Source organism: Mytilus edulis, chromosome 3, assembly GCF_963676685.1.
Source record: "Mytilus edulis chromosome 3, xbMytEdul2.2, whole genome shotgun sequence".
Lineage (NCBI taxonomy): Eukaryota > Metazoa > Mollusca > Bivalvia > Mytilida > Mytilidae > Mytilus > Mytilus edulis.
In genome coordinates this window covers 26593466-26614808 of record NC_092346.1, presented here as the reverse complement: position 1 = coordinate 26614808, position 21343 = coordinate 26593466, and the positions used below count along the sequence as shown (strand labels likewise).

The 21343-nt window shown below is 33.9% G+C and overlaps 1 protein-coding gene across 1 annotated transcript in view; it reads left to right on the top strand.

The window, feature by feature from the left end:
• The window catches only part of LOC139516107 (dual serine/threonine and tyrosine protein kinase-like), a 162217-nt gene that overhangs the window by 127306 nt on the left and 13568 nt on the right, over positions 1–21343 (top strand). Inside the window, exon 18 of the mRNA XM_071305960.1 lies at positions 14406–15439. Within this exon, the coding sequence (XP_071162061.1) occupies positions 14406–15439 (1034 nt within the window). The remainder of the gene's footprint in view (positions 1–14405; positions 15440–21343) is intronic.

Sequence of the window (21343 nt, the reverse complement as noted above, 5' to 3'; positions counted from 1 at the left end):
AGCGTGGTATAAACGTGATATAGTCGTAGTGGAAGCGTGATTGGGTCGCGGTGAGGACGTGATAGTCGTAGAAAGGTCGTAATAACGTCGCTGTGAGATCTTAGCGCAATATCTCAGAAAAGATTCGCGTTTTCACTACACTCTCACTACGATGGAACGGAGGCCTTTGCGATCTTACCGCGACCTTGCTGCGTTCTCACTACGCATCTGCTACGACCTGATTTCGCCACGACCGCACCACGATTGTTTTGAACATGTTCAAAGTTGGCTATGCTCATCACGATCATGAAGACCTCACCACGACCGTACTACGACCTTACTGCGATCTGCACGATCGCACTACGATCATCAAAATTTGCATTTTTTACAGATCGTAGTGCGCTGATTCCAACAATATATGGTTTCTATACAATATTTTTTAAATAAGGGAGATAATTTGTTACTTCCGGTTTGAAAAATGTTACTTCCAATAATATTTGAATATTTACTTGACACTGATTCCAAAAATATCTGGTTCTATATACTTTTATATTAATAAAGTACAAAAAATAAGCATTATAATCAACTAACATAGATCTAAAAAAAATCTATTTTTAACTTTGAAAACACTGGTATTCTACAACCTTGATAATTCGGTAAACCTGACAATTTAATTTCTCTCTGAATATCCACAAAATACTGCAAATCTAAAGAATTAACATTCAAATCACAAATTAAACACTTTTTGTGTTTATGACAAAATTCATCAATTTTTAAATTCAAAGCTGATTGAACTGGTAAAGATTTATTTACCACCCGTTTACTAGAAATTCTATAATTTTCATTATTAACTGTACAAGTATCAATTTTACATTTTAGTGTTATGTCGTTGTTCTCCTCTTATATTTAATGCGTTTCCCTCGGTTTTAGTTTGTTATCCCGATTTTGTTTTTTGTCCATGGATTTATGAGTTTTGAACAGCGGTATACTACTGTTGCCTTTATTTAGAAACCTCCATTGACTTAGAGATTTCACCTTTATCAATCAGCATTTCTTTATTTGAATCTAACAGTAACCATTCAGGATAAAAAGTATCTATCACTTTTGAATTAAAATTCCCAATGCTATTAACAGCTTTTTCTAATTCTAGTCATGACATATGAGGACAAGCCGATGAACTCTCTGGATGTTTCATTTTAGCCTTTTCCTCCCTTAAACATGTGGCACAAATGTGCTGGACAAATCTACTTTTGCCTGCAATATCCAAATTATGTCCATCCTTCGAAATATTACATTTATTTCTCTGATACAAAGGACAATACCAAACTTTTCTATCAAAATTCTTTTCAGACGATTTATCTGAATATTTACTTGCTGTTTTATTCAACACTTTCTTTCCTATTAACATTCTAACCTCTAACAGAGAAGTATCATCTGACCATACATTATCACCTTTCTCAATTAGCTTCACCCATGCTGCATAAAAATTTAACAGGACAGACCATTCAAATTCACTGGCATAATAACAAATTTTGTTCAATAATGATAATCTACCTTCTCTTTCTTTTTTACTAATTTTACAATGCCTTATAATTTCTAGTTCTCCAGGACAAAACTGACTCATAGTTAGCTGTCTAAACTCCACAGCCTTTCTATTTGTAAACTCATATTTAAGCTCAGATTGAGGCCAGTTCATCTTAATTTTAACTTTATCATGGGGTCTATCTTTGATACCTGATCTGACCTTCTTTTTCTTATGCTTATTTGTCTTTTTATGTGTTGTTTCACTATCAGAATCAGAACTAGACAAAAAAATTGGCTCTGACCCACTACCCGTACTACTATCAGAACTTGAACTACTACTTATAGAAGAATCAGACTCCGATTTAGACTCTGTGGCTAGCATTTGCTTCATATGTTATCTACAATTTTCTTAGTCTTTGTATCTTTTCTCAAATGTTTAATATTTAAATTAGAAAGTTTGCTATCTTTTACTGAGTCTTTGTCTTTATCTTTACCTTTATCTTTATCTTTATCTGTATCTTTGCTTTTACCAATTTTGCTCTTCTTGGCCTGTTTCACCTTCTTGTCGTATTTCTCCTTCTTCGGCTTAGAAGCCCCATTTAACTCGAGCTCCTCCAACTCCTCCAATTCCTTCATTCTCTTCTCTATTTCCTGTCGTAATTCCACCTTTCTCTTCTTGTTCTTCATAACTTTCTCCTTCTTCTTAACCTCCTTGAGTTTCCTCACCAATTCTTTTGTTTCCTCATCAGTGTCCGACTCCTCGGAATCCATATAAATCGAAAGACGATCTTTCAGATCTTCAAAATCCAACTTTGACATACTGTCATTTCCACCAGTCGCACCGTACACAAGCTCGTCACCAACCTCTGATTCTGCGGTAAGTGTATCGAACTGCATTCCCAGTTGGTCGAAAACTCTGTAATTAAAACTTTTCTTGACACGCCTGGGTAAAACTGCCCGGAATTCCTGGTTAGCGCTACTCATGTAAATAATTTCATTGAAAAATTTCAAATGTACCGCGAATCCCGAAACAAAGAAATATATAAGAGCGTCCTGTATCCAGGTAACAAATTGACCAATCAAAATAAGGAATACTCGGAACAATTTCTTCCGAGTAAATGTAAACTGTGATTCACGTGGTAATTATTCATTGTTATAAAAACAAAAAATTACACTATGAGGTAAAAGCAAAGGTCAAAATCTAGAACGTCAAATTAAACTATGACCTTGAGATCAATTTCAAGGTCATAAACCAAGGACCTCAAATCAAAAGACCATAGGTCTTAATTATATTTGGTTAATGATTTATATCACCATACACGTATTTTTTAAATACAAGAGGGGAGAAAACTCCCTTTTACGTTCAACGTACCCTTGCAATAAAAATTTATGTGTTACGACATGTCGCAACTAACAATTTAGAAAAAATAATTTGTCAATATCTTATACGGTTTCTGGAAATAAGTGGAATTAAGCCAAATTCAAAAATTAGAATATGACCTTGACCTTTGACCTTGACCTAATTTTCATTGTTTTGGACCAAGGACCTCAAATCAAAAGATCCTAGGTTTCTATCACTTATGGTTTACAAGATAGAAATGCATATCACTTATATCAAATGCATAAGGGGAAATAACTCTCATATGGAGCGTTCATATCACTTCGGTCGAAATAGGACAAATCATGCGAAGGATTATAACGAGCAATTTGGTAAAATAAATTTGTCGTTATCTTTTACGGTTGCGAAGGAGTAGTGGACACAAGGAAAACAGTGTTTGGGGAGATAACTCCTTCAAAGAAAACTATTCAGTTACGCAGGGTAAATTTAAAAAGCACATAAACTGTACGATATCATATACCAAATATCTAAGCGACATATTGCGAAACCAATATTTATCGCAAAAACAAAATTAGGCGGAAGAAAAAAAAAAAAAAAAAAAATCAGAAGAAAAACAATAGGTCTTTCCACAGAAAAGTGGAAAGACCTAATAATCAGAAGAAAAACAATAGGTCTTTCCACAGAAAAGTGGAAAGACCTAATTATAATAATATTAAGATGATTTTAATTTACTAATAACAAAATCAGTATCCATATCAATACAATTTTTTTTAAATATCCAGTTACAGTGATACAAGCTAATCTAATTTGCATAATTATGTTTGCAGCAAGCTTGCCGCAAACTTCATTTGCATGGTAAAATGGTTGGCGCAAGTTTGCAGCAAACATTTGCTGCAAACTTGCGGCAAATGTTTGCCGCAGGGCTTTTTTTTCGGTAAGGGTATGCCGTTTGAAGTTTTCTACTGGGACGGACAAACTTCAAAACCAAATATTTGTAGCTATGAAAAATTTTAATAAAGGTTTTAAGTAATGTGCTTATCGTTGGCATCAGTGTGGTTAAATTATTGTAAACTATACTTGAAGGTAAATATTCCTTGATTTATTGAGAACATTGGAAACAGATTGGGAAATAGGAAAACATTTCTTTTCAATTTGTGAAACGAAGATTAGAAATACTACAATATATACAGTTTTGTTAAAAGATGAAATAGAAGTTTTAGAGAAATTTCGGGAAGGTTTATTTTACAATTTTAACTTGAAAACTGTTTATTCTTGTGTAAAATAAAGAAACTTAAAACATTTGATTTCCCTGCGTTGTATCCTAAGTTAACTTTTTTTTAGCTTATCATTTTAAGGGTTATTTTCTTTCATTTCTTTCAACGACCTATATTCAAAATATAAATATTACCTTGGAAATAGTACGAAAGCGTATTAGGGACATAGTAAAAATTAAATTGGGAGTGAACTTTTTTTTCAAATCTTAAAATCTCGAAATTTCGACTTTCTAAAATCTTGAAATTCCGACTTTTTAAAAAGTAAAAATTTCGACTTTTATAAAACTCGAAATGTCGACTTTTCTTCAACTAAAAATTTAAATTTTAAAACTAAAAATTTCAACATTATTTTTCCTCAGTATTTAAACTTTGATGTTGGTATTCAAACACATTTATTACAATTTTAGAAGGAGGAAGCATGGACTCGTATTATTAAAGCATCATACGCACATTTTGGCAAATTTCGACTTTTTCTACACTCGAAATTTCGACTTTATAAACTCAAAATTTCGCTTTTTTCAAACTCAAAACTTCAAGTTATAGTAAAAAATTCGATATCTGAAAAGTTAAAATTTCGAGTTGAAGTGGAAATTTTAGGATTTGAAATGCCAAACTTTCGCATGTTTCGACTTTGAAAACGTATTCACAGCAAATTTTAGGATTTGAAATGCCAAACTTTCGACTTTGAAAACATATTCACAGCAAATTTTAGGATTTGAAATGCCAAACTTTCGACTTTGAAAACATATAAGCAGCAAATTTAAGAATTTGACATGCTAAACTTTCGACTTTGAAAACATGTTCACAGCAAATTTTATTTTTACTTTGTCCATTATACGCTTCCGTAAAATACCCTTGTTTTTATAAGAAAAAAAAATCGTCGCTTTTGTAAGAAAAGAAAAAAACATTATAAGAATTACTTTGTGCCTTTATTTTTTCTTGAAAACTTGGTGAAAATTATAATTCGTTTTTCCTTTTAAACCTTGTGTTTGATTACCTAAATCCCAATACTTCTATCGATAAGATCACTGACATCACCCTGTATATGCAAGCTTATTCGAATTCGTTTTTGACTCTATTTATCTGTAAAACAATTTTTCTTTAACTGTATTTGAAGTTCCTTTTGTTCATGTATATCTTTTCTTATAGATTTTCAACATTTCATATTGTATTTTTTTAATAATATTAAACAATTCGTAGTGCCAAAATGTGTTTACAGAATACAACATAAGTAAAAATGTTAGTGTTGATCTGATATGCGATGAAGTTATGGCGACATTATCTGCTTCTCCAATAAGTACTTCTTATAAGATATTTCAAATGCAGTTAATATCCTCGGTTTAAGTACCACGGTTCTACCTATAATATTTGTATTTAATGATAAATAAAACTGATTCCAATACGAGATTGCTTTAAAAAACGACTCAGATCTGAATTGACTGGAGTTGACAGTTTTTCTGCCAAATTGAATAGTTCTTATTTGGCTTCTGAAAACTAGTCGCCATGATGATTTCATGAGTACTTTATAAGATAAGATCGCCAACAATCAATCAATCATCAATCTATTGACGTTGCGCACGATGTTGGTACTACTTGAGCGTTTCACGACGTTCATCCAAAAAAGGTGATTTCGACGATTCTAAGAAAGTTTCAGGCGTTCAAGCAAAATAAGGATGTGGTCAATTAACTGTTGTGAATTTGGTAAACGATTTAGTTTGTCTGAAAAACTGCATAGTTTTTCAAATAAAATTCAAAGTGTTCATATAGATATTTTTTAATGAATATTCATTTACAAGAGTTGTCAGTCTTTCCAGGCCTAGGACATAATTGATAAGTTTCCTTTCGGCAGCATTCGCATTTATGAATCCGATACATTAATTTCCAAATTTGCAGATTTATTTTTAATAGAAATTAGATTTTGAATTCATATTCTCCTATTTTTGCATATCTTTTACATTTGTACAGACTATTGTTGTTGCATTTCTATATTTTTGTAGACGAAACGAGCGTCTGGCGTATGTACAAAATTTAGTCCTGGTATCTATGATGAGCTTATTTATCATTTCTAGATGCTTCCTTTGTCGCAAAAAAAAACCAGGAAGTTAAATATTCTGGATTCATGTTTTAAATTTTCGTATTTTTGTGGCATATCCTTTGTTTGTTATAAATGCCAGTAATGTTTTTTCTCTATTTTATATATAAAAAAAATATATACATGTTACTTTTGACGATTTAAAACTTGCAAATAGACAATGTTCCTTATACAAAACAAATATGCTATTAAAAAAACCTACATTGTAAGATCCCGATTATTTTTTTCATGTCAATCTCATTTGGACAACATTTAAATTTAAACTCAAACTATTCTTTTCTCATACATTTATTGTATTTTAATGTATACCTGTATTTTTTTTTCATTCTAATTAAACTGGAAACAAATAATTACGATATAAAATTAAAAACCAGAGCATGTCTTGACATCAATAACATTTTGAGAACGTTGGGACAAAACGGCTATACTTTCTAAAACGATATCAAAACCTTGCTGCCTAACGGGAAAATATTAAACACTATATTGTTTAAAAAGAAAAACAGAAAAACTTTTACCGTCAAGTTTTATTTTCTATGATCTAATTATGCTTATTCGAAAAACAGCTGATTAAAATACAGCGTTTTTGTCGTTGGGACAAGATGGCTATACTTTTTGAAGTCATTGCAATAGAAACTATACGCATGGTCTGCGGCAAAAAAAAAATCATGAACTATGAGAAAAGTAAAAAACTTTCAAAATATTATAAATAGTTTTCCTCTCAGCTATTTCAATTTCACGGTATAAATGCGCAAAACCGAAATATACCCACCTTTCATATGCTTGGAGATTTTTCAGACTGTTTACAAAATAACCTTTTCCGGATTACGGTTTCAGTGATATTGATTTTGCTTATTACGCGAATAACTATAACAATAGCAATATTCTTGTGAAGTTTTACGATGATTAGAGAAAAAAATACCATAGGAAAGAAACGTTGGACATTACGTTTTTGCGTAAAAATGGGAAAATTAAGTGTTATAATTCCTGGTATTTTAAATTCCGGTTCCTTTTTTTCTTTAATTTCAAGTCTAATGTAATGAATTAAATCAGAAATCACTATATTTTTATCGAACTGACCAGTTTACAGTTTTATTATCATGCTAATATATAGCTATAGCAAAATGGAATTGGTACCAACATCGTGCGCAACGTCATTACGATTTTTATATGTGGTCAAAAAGAATAAAAAAACTCTTGATTATTTTCAAACATGGTCGAAAATTTACCATACATATTTACAAAGGTATTAGGACAAACGCATATTTGAATGACATTAGAGTAACTAGAAAACAATATTTTAGTGAAAAAAAATTACTATGAAGATTCAAGGAACTATGATAACATTTTTCTATCTTTAACATATTTCCGCCATTAATTTCTTATTAAAATTAGACAACATTGAATAAAAAGCACTGATAGTTATAGAGAGGCATGTATCCATTCGTGATACCCTTCCAGAGTCATGACTGTCGACTCTGTTTTAAACAAACAGGAAATATCTAAATTATTGATTAAAATAGCGCAAATATGGTCTCATGTGAATGATGCTCATTGACTATAAATATATAGTTGATATTGATGTTTTAAACAGAAGTATTTCTAAAAGTCTTATTAATAGTTGTCAAAAGTACCAGGATTATAATTTAGTACGCCAGACGCGCATTCGTCTACACAAGACTCATCAGTGACGCTCATATCAAAGTTTTTATAAAGCCAAACAAGTATAAAGTTGAAGAGCATTGAGGATCCATTAAAGTACACGTGATTGTACAAACCGTCATTTAGAACATTCGATCAAAAAAATTTGTAAAGTCAAAAATATAAAACATATATAAATAAATTCAGTTATAAACTATTCTGAAAGCAAAAACATGTTTTTATTTGAACTTTTAGGTCATACGCATATTTAGTAAGTACTTGAAATTACCTGTTAAAACTGTTTATTTAAATGTATTATTTATTTCACACTTCAATGTAATTGTTTGATAAACAATGATTATACATATTATCAAATAAACATCAACATTTTATATCACAATCGAGGACTTTCGATTGACAAAATATTCATTTTCACCTTTCGCTAGGTCTATGCTATTATTTGAAGAGGTTTATTTACTGATAAAAAAAAAACAAATAATAATTACAAAAATGAAGAAAAAATATATTATTTTGAAAATTTGATAATGTACCCCTCAGTTTTAAAAAAAAGTTATCTTACAGACGATTTATTTGAAGTTTTAAATGTTAAAAATTTACCGTCAACTCATGCAAGTCATTTAAGCGGTATGTTTCCGATCTTTAGTGATTGTTTTTTGTATTCATTTCATATCGGTAAAGATTTAGCTTCTCTTATTTGATATCACATTCTTTATTCTTCAGTAATAATTTCTATCGGTTTTGAACAGGAAAACACGGACCAGAAAACCGGTCGTTATTAAACGTTAACATGTTAATAAGCGATGGGCGGAATTTTTCTGATTAGAGAGATGTCCCTTTAATAAAAAGTTATCTGATTTCAATTTTATATTAAAGTTGTTGAATTGTTTACCATCAATTGACCACATGTTTTTATTAACTATAAAATTATGGAAAACTTTATTTTGTTTTCATATCCTGAAAAATTACACTTAAATGAATGAAAGTGACTTAAAGTACACTATGACTGGTATTCACTCTTTCCTATGGACAACGTACAATAACTAGTTTGTTTCGAACAATTTAAATGTATGAGAATCATTAAAAACATGGTTCCCCAATGAAACAAACATAAAAGTTATTGAAGAACTGGCCATTATCGTAATACATGGACTGCCTGTAGGACAGTTGTATTGATTGTGACATTGATAATGACATCACATACGGATCAGTCATTATCGCTGTCTTAGTCAATACCCCTGTCCTTTGGGCATTCCAAATATCACGATTACGACCAGTTTTTTCAATAACTATTATGTAAATATAAGTCTGAATACTGTTTACCTATCAAGTTGAATCCGATTTTCTAAACTAAGGGAACAAGGCATATGAACGTGATTTTTCTGTACATTTCGTGAATTTATGACCGTATTGTGATTAAGTCAGTATAAGTCCACTAAAAAATATTATATATGTGAATATACCAATAAGCAAAGTTTAAATAGTTGTGATAATGGAAGAAATCATGTTGAAATAATGTGAAAAATATTCCTTAAACATAGATGAATGATGAAAATAGTATTAATCTTATCAATTCATGCATTGCTAATATAGAAAGCTGTAACGAATTTAAGTTGAATAAGATAATATATATAATGATTTTGTTAATATTATGCATAATGAGATGAAAGATAAATTGGAGATAAAGATAAAAATTATGAACTTACAGTATAAATAACAAAAAGCGCCGTTTTAAAAATCTAGGGTGAACCGATGAACTAACTGTAAAATGGAATCAGGTATGCCTGGCAGAAAAAAAACAGTATTCACATTGTACCTAAATAAAAAGTAACACATATTTACGACAAATTTATGTTAGTAAGCGAAAAAAAATTTATGAACTAGTCCAACAAAGTAATCGACAGTATTGGCATAGTCGTCAAGAGGAACTTGTAAATTTAAACAAAAATTATCCCAGACAATTTTGGCGTGAAAAAGGCAATATTGTTATTGTTAATGAAAGATAGTCGAAAATTCCAAATGGGGTGTTGCAAAGTGATGGATCTGTTACAAATAATATGGGCGATGTTTTAAAAAAATGGAAAGACCGTTTTCATTGTTTGTTGAATTCCAATCCAGATAACAATAAGAATTATAGTGTTGAAAAATTAATTGTAAAGAATGATATAGTTTGTAATGATTTAGATGCTAATATATCTTTTGATGAGGTTTATAGTGTAGCTATGATAGCCAAGAATGGGAAAAAGGTGTCGATTGTATTCAGGCAGATTTATGCAAAAAATTATACAGTTATTTTGACTTGTTTAATATTTGTTTTAAATTTGGCAAGGTTCCAAATATGTGGAATAAAGGTATTATTACTCCTATACCTAAATATTCAACTACAGATCCTAGAAATCTTTTATCATATAGAGGTATTACCTCAGCACCTTGTGCATATAAGCTTTATTGTGGAGTTTTAAATAAAATGTTAACTGAGTGGTTAGACCAAAGGGAGATAATAAATGATGAACACAATGGGTTTATTAAAAGTAGAAGTACAATAGATCATATCAGTAGAGTAATATCTGTTAATGAAACTTGGAAAAATGTAAGCTGTCAACATTTGTATCTTTCATTGACTTTAAGAAAGCTTATGATTCTACTGATAGAGTTTTGTTATTTAATAAATCAGAAAAACTTGGTGGAAGTACAAACTTTATTAATGATTTAATTGATGATATTAAGTTGTTAGACATTGGTATTAATATTGATGGTGAAAAATTGTCTATCTTGATGTATGCCGATGACATAGTTTTATATGCAGAAAATGCTGAGGATTTACAAAAATTGTTAGATGTTTTAAATGTATGGTGTAATCATAATAGTTTAAAAGTAAATTTAAGAAAATCAAATGTTATACAATTTAGAAATCCTCCTGTAGCCAGATCAGATTTTCAGTTCAGTTTAAAATGTGATGAAATATTGATAAAATTGAGAATGGAAATGGGGAATGTGCCAAAGAGACAACCATGACAACAACCCGACCATAGAAAAAAACAACAGCAGAAGGTCAACAACAGGTCTTCAATGTAGCGAGAAATTCCCGCACCCGGAGGCGTCCTTCAGCTGGCCCCTAAACAAATATATACTAGTTCAGTGATAATGAACGCCATACTAATTTCCAAATTGTACACAAGAAACTAAAATTAAAATAGTACAAGACTAACAAATGCCAGAGGCTCCTGACTTGGGACAGGCGCAAAAATGCGGCGGGGTTAAACATGTTTGTGAGATCTCAACCCTCCCCCTATACCTCTAGCCAATGTAGAAAAGTAAACGCATAACAATACGCACATTAAAATTAAGTTCAAGAGAAGTCCGAGTCTGATGTCAGAAGATGTAACCAAAGAAAATAAACAAAATGACAATAATACATAAATAACAACAGACTACTAGCAGTTAACTGACATGCCAGCTCCAGACTTCAATTAAATTGACTGAAAGATTATGATTTCATTATATGAACATCAGGCACAATCCTTCCCGTTAGGGGTTTAGTATCATACCATCATAACATATATGAGAAAAACATAACCCGTGTCATGCCAACAACTGGTTTTTGAATAAATGTGTTTAGTTCCGATGCAAAGACCCTATAAGTGAATCAATATTAACGCCAAAATATGCAATCTTTAATGACCTGACAACAGTATCGTAACTATATCCCTTTTTAATAAGTCTATTCAAAGGTTTTGTAAGTTTTTGATGTGAATACTGACGCCTTTGTGCTTTAAAAAGAATATTTCCATAAAAAATTGGATGTGAAATACCTGAACGTATAAGAAGTCTGCATGTTGAGCTATATTTACGAATGATGTCCTTATACCGATGATAAAATTTAGTAAATGTTTTGACTAGTATGTGATATCGAAAACCCTGGTGTAATAATTTTTCAAGTAACCAGTACTTAGGTTTATTGATACCAGAATTTTTAGACTTCCAGTTAATGGCAAAAGCTGTAGCCATGTCAGCAAGTAGGGTTTTAGGTTTATTTATTGCTAAATGTAAAGCACATAGTAGTTTTCAGCACAATATCTACACAATGCTATTTGTTACGATGGTTTGGTCAGTCATAAATTATGGCTCATCTATCTTGGGCAATAGAGATAACTTACTCGTGCATTACGGCAGTACAGAATTGCACCAAGCATTTTTTCATGGGTGTTGGTAAATATACCCCGAACGATGCTGTTTCGGGTGATATGGGCTAGAAGCCACCATGTATTAAACAGTTGACAAATATTTTTAGAAACTGGTCCAGATGTACAAAAATGGACAATAATAGAATTAAATTTAAAGTTTTCAAATGGTCAGTGATGAAAGGCAGTTGTATATTGATAAATTGGTGTTTACAAAGTTATGGAGATATTAAAAATATTTTGATTTTGAAAGATAATTGTAAACAAAATGGTTTGTTTTGGATAGTTATAGTATATTTCAGTAAGAAGAGAAAATGTTTGATTAATATAAAAAAAAAGACTGTTGTACAAGAATTTTTCATATAGTACTGGTTGTAAATTTAGAACAAATAAACTTTTAAAACATACTTATAACACTCACCAATATTTGCTACAGAAAATGCCTATGCGTAATCGTAGTGTTTTTTCAATATTGAGATATGGTGTAGCACCATTAAAAATTGAAACTGGTCGATAGGAAAAAAAATCTAGACGAAAGAGTTTGTTTTATCTGCAATATTTTAGAGGATGTGAAAAACATGCAGTCTTAAATTGTCCATTGTATGAAGATCTAAATAAACTCATCATAGATACCAGGATTGAAATTTCATATTTACGCCCGACGCGCGTTTCGTCTACAAAAGACTCGTCAGTGACGCTCGAATAAAAAAAATGTTAAAAAGGCCCAAAAAATTTGAAGAGCATTGAGAATCAAAATTCCTAAATGTTTTGCCATATACAGCTAAAGCAATCTATTCCTGAGATAGAAAAGCCTCAGTATTAGACATGCTTTGTTTATTGGTATGTTGTGTCATAATGGTATGTTTTTAAACTTGTCTGATGAAGAAATTTATATATACATTAAAAATATGTGTAATATTGTTGCCAAAACCTGCAATATAATTTTAACAAGGTAAACAGTATTTGATATCATTTTAAAACTATTTGTAGTTTTTAAAGAAACTAAGGTTCCATCCCCTCAGGCTAGCGTAGATTTGTGTTTTTATTTTAAAATACATCTTTTGCTTTCATTTTTGTTTTGTTTGGTTTTGACTGATTCTAATGAAGGTAACCCGAAGGCGCTTTAGACGCACGCCATTTGTAAAGTACTTACATTATTCTATGCAGATAATGTGATGATGCCAACTAATCAGCCCATATGAAGAACTGATTTCATGTTTATACTAATAGTTGCATTCCAACTGTTTGAGTGTCAATAAATTACGCTCATGAAGACATAACACGCGCCTGGAGTGCTAAATTATAAAAGCTTGGTTTCTGTGAAGTTTTTGTTTCATTTTCTTTAATCTTAGAATAGTTATCCTTTTTATCAGCCAGTATGGTTGTCTTTATAAATTTAACTATTGAAATATGATTAGTCTTTACATTCAGTCAAAACTCTTTGTGTAAAAAACTATAGATTCTAGATGGCTTTAATTTGTTATCCCTTAATTGTGCTCTATGCATTGTTTTGTGTTCTCTAATTTCGTTTTGCAAAAGAATGCTATTTTGTATGCCTATGAAGAAATAAAATAGAAAAATTTGGTGTATATTGAAATTTTATAGTGTGCACCACACATGATAGACATAAACCTTTCAGCCAAGTAGAAGACGTGTTACATCCAACATTCATTGATTATTTGATAGTGCGTTAAAAATCACGCGCACAGCTTAATTTCATGATTGAAACATACAAAATGCTATAATGAGAATGAAATGTTTCTTTTTATAATTGTATATGTATAAAAAATGCATTGATCGTGCGCACGTTTTATATATAAAGTGCTTCTGAGAGCATCACTTTTCATCTTCTTTCTAACGCTCGAGCAAATAAACTGTACATATCTGACAATGTACAGATATTGTTTTATCCTTCAAAATACACCCGGCACTTTAAGTTTTAAATTAGTTGTTTAAATCCAAATCATTATCTCTGGGTTTTTTTTAAATTGACATAGTTTAAACGCAAATCACGAAGAGAACTCCTAAATAAATGTTACTCAAACAGAAATTCCCACATTACCGCTTACTCAACATGGAAGCGGAGTAAGAGGACTCTTTATTTTTAACCAACCAAATATTTGTTGACCTGTTTTTTGTACAATAGTTGGCTGAATGTTGGATGAAAATTAGAAAACTGAAGCCACTTTAAAATTCTGTAAGATTGATAAAATATCAAAAAAGAAATAATGTGCTTTACTCAATTGAAAACAAATTGTGTAAGCTCCTGTTATGTCTGAAGAATAAGGTATGATAGTAACAAATAAAAAACGCAATATTTTTTGACATGATAATACTGAAAATAATTCTTTCCTTTCCAGCTACGGAAAACTCTTTACAACATGGCAAAAAAGAAGTGTAGAGAAATTGGTTCTGAGATGTTTAACCATCTTCATAACAAACAAACATTTTCTAAGATGTTAAATTGGACTGAAGAGGATTTACCTCGGGGCGACAACATACGTGAAATTAAAACACAGATAGATTCGCAGATTAGAGACCATGTTTCAGCTGAAATAAAGAGCAAAATGAAAAGTATCGAAATAGAAAGTCTATCAGATTTTGTACAAGACTTATTTAAGTGGCAGCAGCTGGCTATAGGACTGGAGTGTGGAGAACTTGACCGGGTATTTCAAGGCGAAACAGATATTACATTTACGTTCGCTGAACAAGCTATGTATAGTCTAACCGTCAACAGGCGCTTAGAAATCGCACAAAACGTTGCGTTGGTTGTCAGTTCACCTATATGGGCACCAGTAGGATATCTATTGGGACCTTTAATAGGACCTTTACTAGGTGCAATCTTCATTGGCCCTGTTTTGATTGCAAAAACTATAATGGAAAACAAAAACGAAGTTGAAGAATATAACATGTATAATAAAAATAGGATCAAATATGCAAATGAAAGAGCTGAAAAATATCTAAAGAAAATAACATTTGATAATTTGATGTCTCTGATACAAAATGGTATTTTGAAGAATATAAAAGATAGAATAGATATCTGTTTCAGTGATGTCATTCCAAAGAGAATTGCAGCTGGCGAATTGCTCATTAAAAATATCGAACGAGATATTCGATCTCCTTGTGAGATCCGCAAGCAGTGCCATCGAGTAGAGAAGGAAATTATGCCGATTTATGGACGTTTAGTTCTGGCATATACAGACCTTTTTGACGAAAAAGTATTTCCAACTTCTGATGTAAGAGTTTCACTGACAGGATCGAGAAATCCAATACATCTTTTCCAAGCTCAGCTAAAACTTGATGACCAATGGATACCTGTTCGTTTTTCTACAATTAAGTGTAAACCTGATGACAAAGATAAATGTGCTGAACTTGCTGAAATATATCTTCTGAGGTAACATAGTTTGATTAGGTTTCTCTATACCTTAATCATATCAAATTTATTCTGATAATATTCCAGGACCGTACTTTCCTAAATAAATACAAATAGAATTTCTGGATTTTCGAAATATGAAACGGGTTCTCTTTCAAAGATTGCTTGTGAGTTTTTAAAGTTGAAACTATGGGAAAAATCAATTTGATTACTACAAAGAATAAATGCAACAATCTTAATTGTATGAATATGCCGTTATACCTAAAGACCATGTTCAACAAGGTTGTTCTCCTCGTAATTCTACAGACAGACGTTTGCAAAGACCTGTTCTGTAATTTTCCTGTAGCCTTCATGTTAATGTAAGGAAATTGATTATAAACATCGATAATCATGTCGTCCATTTTCCACGAGTTGAAATATTGATGCGGACGGTGTCACAGAAATTAAAGGTGGTCGATAAATACGGTGATTTAAGAAATCGGTCCAGTTCAATTTGTTCCGGATAAATATGAAAACATGTAATAAACATTGAATGTGGAACAGAATACTCCCCGTCTGATGTCTAACTGATATCAATATTTTAAATATATCACACACTTGAATATCTGATTATATAAATCCAAAGTATCACTATAATATTAATTATACACAGTCATTCTCGATGAGAAGAATCATGTCCACGATCGGTCGTGTGTAGACGGATGTTTTTCCATTTACGATTATTAATACTTCTGCTTTCCGGACATGTTCGTCGGAACCTTTGAACGATTTTAATATAACTCCTATGGGCCATTGAGTGCGGCAAAGGTTTTTGTCCTTAGGAGAATGACGTCTCCCTTGATAAGATCACGGCGATCTTCGATCCATTTTCGTCGTGGTTGTAGTAACGGCAGGTACTCTTTTCTCCAACGGGACCAGAAAACACTGGCCAGAGCCTGTACACGTCTCCATTCGGCTAGACATAGGTCCCGTTTGTCGAATTCTCCAAGCTGATCTGAACATGCTGAAGTGAAGATGTAATCGGTCTTTTGGGTCAATAACATAGCTGGTGTTAAGATTAGCGGATTCTCTGGATCTGTTGATACTGGTACCAGAGGTCTTGAATTGATTATTGCTGAAACTTCTGCCATGAATGTATTTAGCACGTCATGCGTTAGATTCCTTCCAGCGGCGTTGATAAGCATAGAGTCGAGTATTCTTCTTGCGATACCAATCATTTTTTCCCAGGCTCCACCCATGTGGGAAGAATGTGGCGGATTGAAGATCCAAGTTGTACCAGAATTGTACAGAAAGTTCTTGAAGGGTCCATCTTCAACGTTGATTGAGTCAATCTTTAAATCGTCGATTGCGCCAATAAAGTTTGTTCCACGGTCGGATCGGAAAATCTTAACTTGACCTCTTATAGCGGCGAATCTTCTGACGGCATTTATGAAGGCTGAAGAGCTCATTTCCTCGATTAGTTCGATGTGAACAGCTCTAGTCACTAAGCATGTGAAAAGAATTGCCCAACGTTTTGAGTTTATGTATCCACCACGTGTTTTACGCGAAACAATTGTCCAGGGTCCAAATGTGTCTATTCCAACGTTGGTAAAAGGAGGTGACGGTTCAGGACGGTCCTCTGGCAAATCAGACACGATTTGACACTCAGTTTTTCCTCTTAGTTTGCGGCATGTCACACATTTGTGAATGATAGAAGAGATCAAGCGTTTAGCTCCGACGATCCAGAATCCTGCGGAACGAATCGCTCCATCTGTAAAATAGCGACCTTGATGGTTTATCGTGTCGTGGTAGTGTCGAACTAATAATGTCGCTATATGATGGCGTCCAGGTCAATGGTTTCTTTTCACGGAGGTCTAAGTCAGATTTGGCAATACGGCCTCCTACTCGTAATAGTCCTCGTTCGTCCACAAACGGATTGAGGTTGGCTATAGGGCTCCGCTATGAATTTGTTCCCGACGTTTAATGCAATCTTTTTCATCGCCGTAAACTTCATATTGAGCAGATATTAAGATGAAATTTTCGGCATTCGAAAAGTCTTCCAGAGAAGTCACTGGTGCTGCCTGTTTTGACCCGTGTAAACGGGAGAAACGTTCTAAAAAGGCTATCGCTCGCACAAGTGATGTCCAGTTGGAGAATCTTTTGAATCTTTCAGTTCCGATACCTTTATGCTCAAATGTGGCAAATGTTTTTGCAACATTGACAGTTGCACGAATTTCTCCATCTTCCTCTGGATCTATTAGCTGATATATGTCCTCAGAATTCTTCTGTTCTGAGGAAAAAAGTTGTCTTGGTCCCAATAACCATTCACTGCTATGAATTTCGTGGGCTGGTACGGACCTTGTTCCCGAATCTGCGGGATTACGGTTAGTTGGTACGTCTATTCCATTGACTTGGAGAGCTAAATTTCCTTATTTTCTCTACTCTATTAGCGACATAGATAAAGAACCTTCTTGTCTCATTACTGATGTAATCTAAGACCACTTTACTGTCTGTGTAGAATTTCACGGTGTCTATTTGTAAATCTAAATTATCCTCAATGGTTTGTGTAATCTCAACTGCTAATACAGCAGCAGATAATTCAAGTCGTGGAATAGTGTGACCACTTGTTTGTGCAACTTTAGCTTTCCCAAGAATGAACCCTATGTTAGGTTCACTCCTACTGTCGGTCGTGCGTAGATATGCAACAGCTGCTATGGCTTTTTCTGATGCAACTCCTTTGTGGCTGTTTTGCTGAGATACGGCACGTTAGTACGTGGAATGCGCAATGTTTCGATAGCATTTAAAGTATCTCTCCAAGATTTCCACTCAGCTTCTGTGTCATCAGAGAGAGGTTGGTCCCAATCGACGGTTTCTGATACTATTTTCTTTAATAGTAGTTTCCCTTTTATAATCACAGGAGCAAAAAATCCAAGAGGATCGTAGAGACTGTTTATCGTCAATAAAATTCCTCTTCGAGTTATTGGTTTGTTTTCAGATGATAATTGAAATAAGAAGTTGCCAGTGTTTAAATCCCAACTGAGTCCAAGGCTACGTTGTAAGGGTTTGCTATCGCATTCTAAGTCTAAATCTTTAAGATTTGAAGCCAAATCACTGGCATGAAATGCAGACATAACTTCCGCACAATTAGAGGCAAACTTGTGAAGGCGTTAGTTTCCATATTTTGCTAATGCTTGCTATGTGTCCTTCATGAGCTTAACAGCTTCCTCTTTAGTAGGACATGACGTAAGACCGTCGTCGACGTAGAAGTCTCTTGTAACAAAGCTAGTCACGTGACTGCCGAACTCTTGTCTTGATGCCTGAGCTGCTTTTCTGAGTCCAAGCGTAGCAACGGCAGGCGACGGACTATTTCCAAAAATATGAACTCTCATGTGGAATTCGACAGGGTTCTCTTGTAGGTCGTTGTTTTTATGCCATAAAAATCTCAGATAATTTCGGTTGTCTTTTCTCACCACAAAGCAGTGAAACATGTGTTGAACGTCTGCAGTTACTGCGACCATTTCTTTCCGGAAACGCAGCAGTACTCCCAAAAGATCATTGGTCAAGTCTGGACCTGTTAGCAGGACGCTGTTGAGTGAAACTCCATTACATTTGGCGGAAGATCGGGTTTCTTCGGATGATAAACATCAAACAATGGCAAATACCAGCACTCCTCATGTTCGTGCAATGGTGGAGCGAGCTCTGCATGATTATTGTCTAGGATCTTACTCATAAATGTAAGAAAGTGTTCCCGTTTAACTGGGTTTCTATTCAGACTGGTGTCTAACATATTAGCACGATGAAGAGCTTGTTGTCTTATGCTTGGCAATGGCTGTCTTGGCACTCGGAACGGCAACGGTGCTACCAACTTCCTTCCGAGTCTCTCACAAATTCGTTGTCCATCTGCTTCATAAACATTTTGTCCTCATATGACTGTCCAGGCTTATCATCGTCCCTTGTTTTTTCAAAGAGTGGCGATTGTAAATCTTTCTTAACGGGGTCTGTGTAGTTTTCCCGAATGTCAAATTAGCTTGTACATGGTTGAAACGTTGAAGGTTGTCCTGTAGGTAAAATGTTAGTTATTTTGACATTTAACTCAAGAGGCACATGCTGTTTGTTAATGCAAGTTTCTCCTATCACTACCCAACCCAGTTTCAATTGTTGTGCATATGGAGTTCTGGGTGGTCCTATGCGTTGGTCAAGGACATGGTGTGCCTCTATAAGGTCTCTGCCAATTAAGAGAAGAATTTGGCAATTTTCCTCTATTGGTGGAATGCTACCCCTAAGTTCTTTTAAATGAGGGTGATGCATTGTTACTTCAGGAGTAGGTATTTCGTCCCTATTATTGGGAACATGATCACATTCAATCAGTACAGGAAGGTCAAACTTGTCATTACCATTGATTGATTCCATGACGAAACCTCTTCCTCTTTTCCCGGAAGTGACTACTTTGCCGGAGCATGTTGATAGAGTATAGTTCTCCGGTTTATCTTTGACGTCGAAAAGATTAAAGAATTCGGGCGATGCTAGTGACTGGTTGCATTGGTCATCAATGATGGCGTGCAGGCGAATAACTTTGTACTGGTTATCTTTGTGATAAACATTCACAGGAAGTATTTAAGCACACGATTTCCCGCTATATGTATCTTTGCAGATCTCAGTACAGATGGTTGTCTTAGTTTCAGCCGATTCTGTAGGCTCCCCGCCGTAGGCTTACTTAGGTGAGCTAGACTGAGAACTTGCAGGTTGCTGTGGTCTAGTGATGTGAAGTGCGGTAGTGTGTTGTTTACTCCCACATTCTTTACAACTTATGCGTGCATTGTATTCCCGTCTCCTGTGTGTGATAGAATCGCAACACTTGTAACAGACATTGCTCTCTTTCAAAAGTCCTTTACGTTCCTCTATTGACTTGGTTCGGAACGCTCGACATTCATTTAGTGAGTGCTTTGTATTGTGCAGAATACAAAGACCTTGTTTGCTGGCGTCTCCAGATTGCTGCTCAACCGCTGTTTTATGAGCACCAACTTTAGTCTAGGGGTAAGACGTAGCCTTTGGCGCAGCACCTTTTGTATTTGGTGTTGCTTTTGACCCAAAGACGAACCCAGAATCGTTCTTCGTTTTGCTTATTTCCCTGATGAATGCAGAGAATTTTGTGAAAGGTGAAAAGGCAACTTCATATTTTGACTTGTATCTTGTAGCCCTCGTTATCCACTTTTCTTGGAGTCCGTACGGTAATTTTTCAACAATAGGATTTATCCCGGACGAAGAGTCAAAATATGCTAGCAAACATCCCAGCTTGGGATTTTCCTTGTGATATTCTATTTCTGATAGAATGTCTGACAGTTCATAGAGACGTGCGTTGTCCCTATTCGTCAAGGTTGGAAATTTGGCAAGTTTACTCATGAGAGAGGCTTCCAACATTTCTGGAGCACCATACCGCTCGTCAAGCCTCTTCCATAATCTTTGAATACCTAGGGTAGGATTGTTGGCGTTCGATGCTCTTATGCTAATGGCATGTTTAGCAGACTCTGGACCGAGCCACTTGATCAGTAAATCGATCTGTTCTGAGTCAGAGACTTGAAACTCATCAGTCACGTTCTTAAAGCTTGCTTTCCAAGTATGGAAGGATTCTGCCCGATCGTTAAAGCTTGTTAATCGGGAGAAAAGCAGGTCCTTACGTAAGAGGAATCTAGTTATCTCCGATGTAAGGTTGATTTGACGCTGGTGTGCAACAGGGATCTCTTCTATTACGCCTTATTTTTGGTGTGAAACAGAGATCTCTTCTATAACGTCTTGTTTTGTGTATAAGACAGGGATCGCTTCTTTAACACCCTGTTTTGGTGTTCAGCAGGGATCTCACCTGAAAGGCCTAGTTTTTGTATGCCATTTACTAATCCCAGATTAAGGTAACTTCCGGTGACTTAGTATCGGAAGGCAAGACAGCAGATG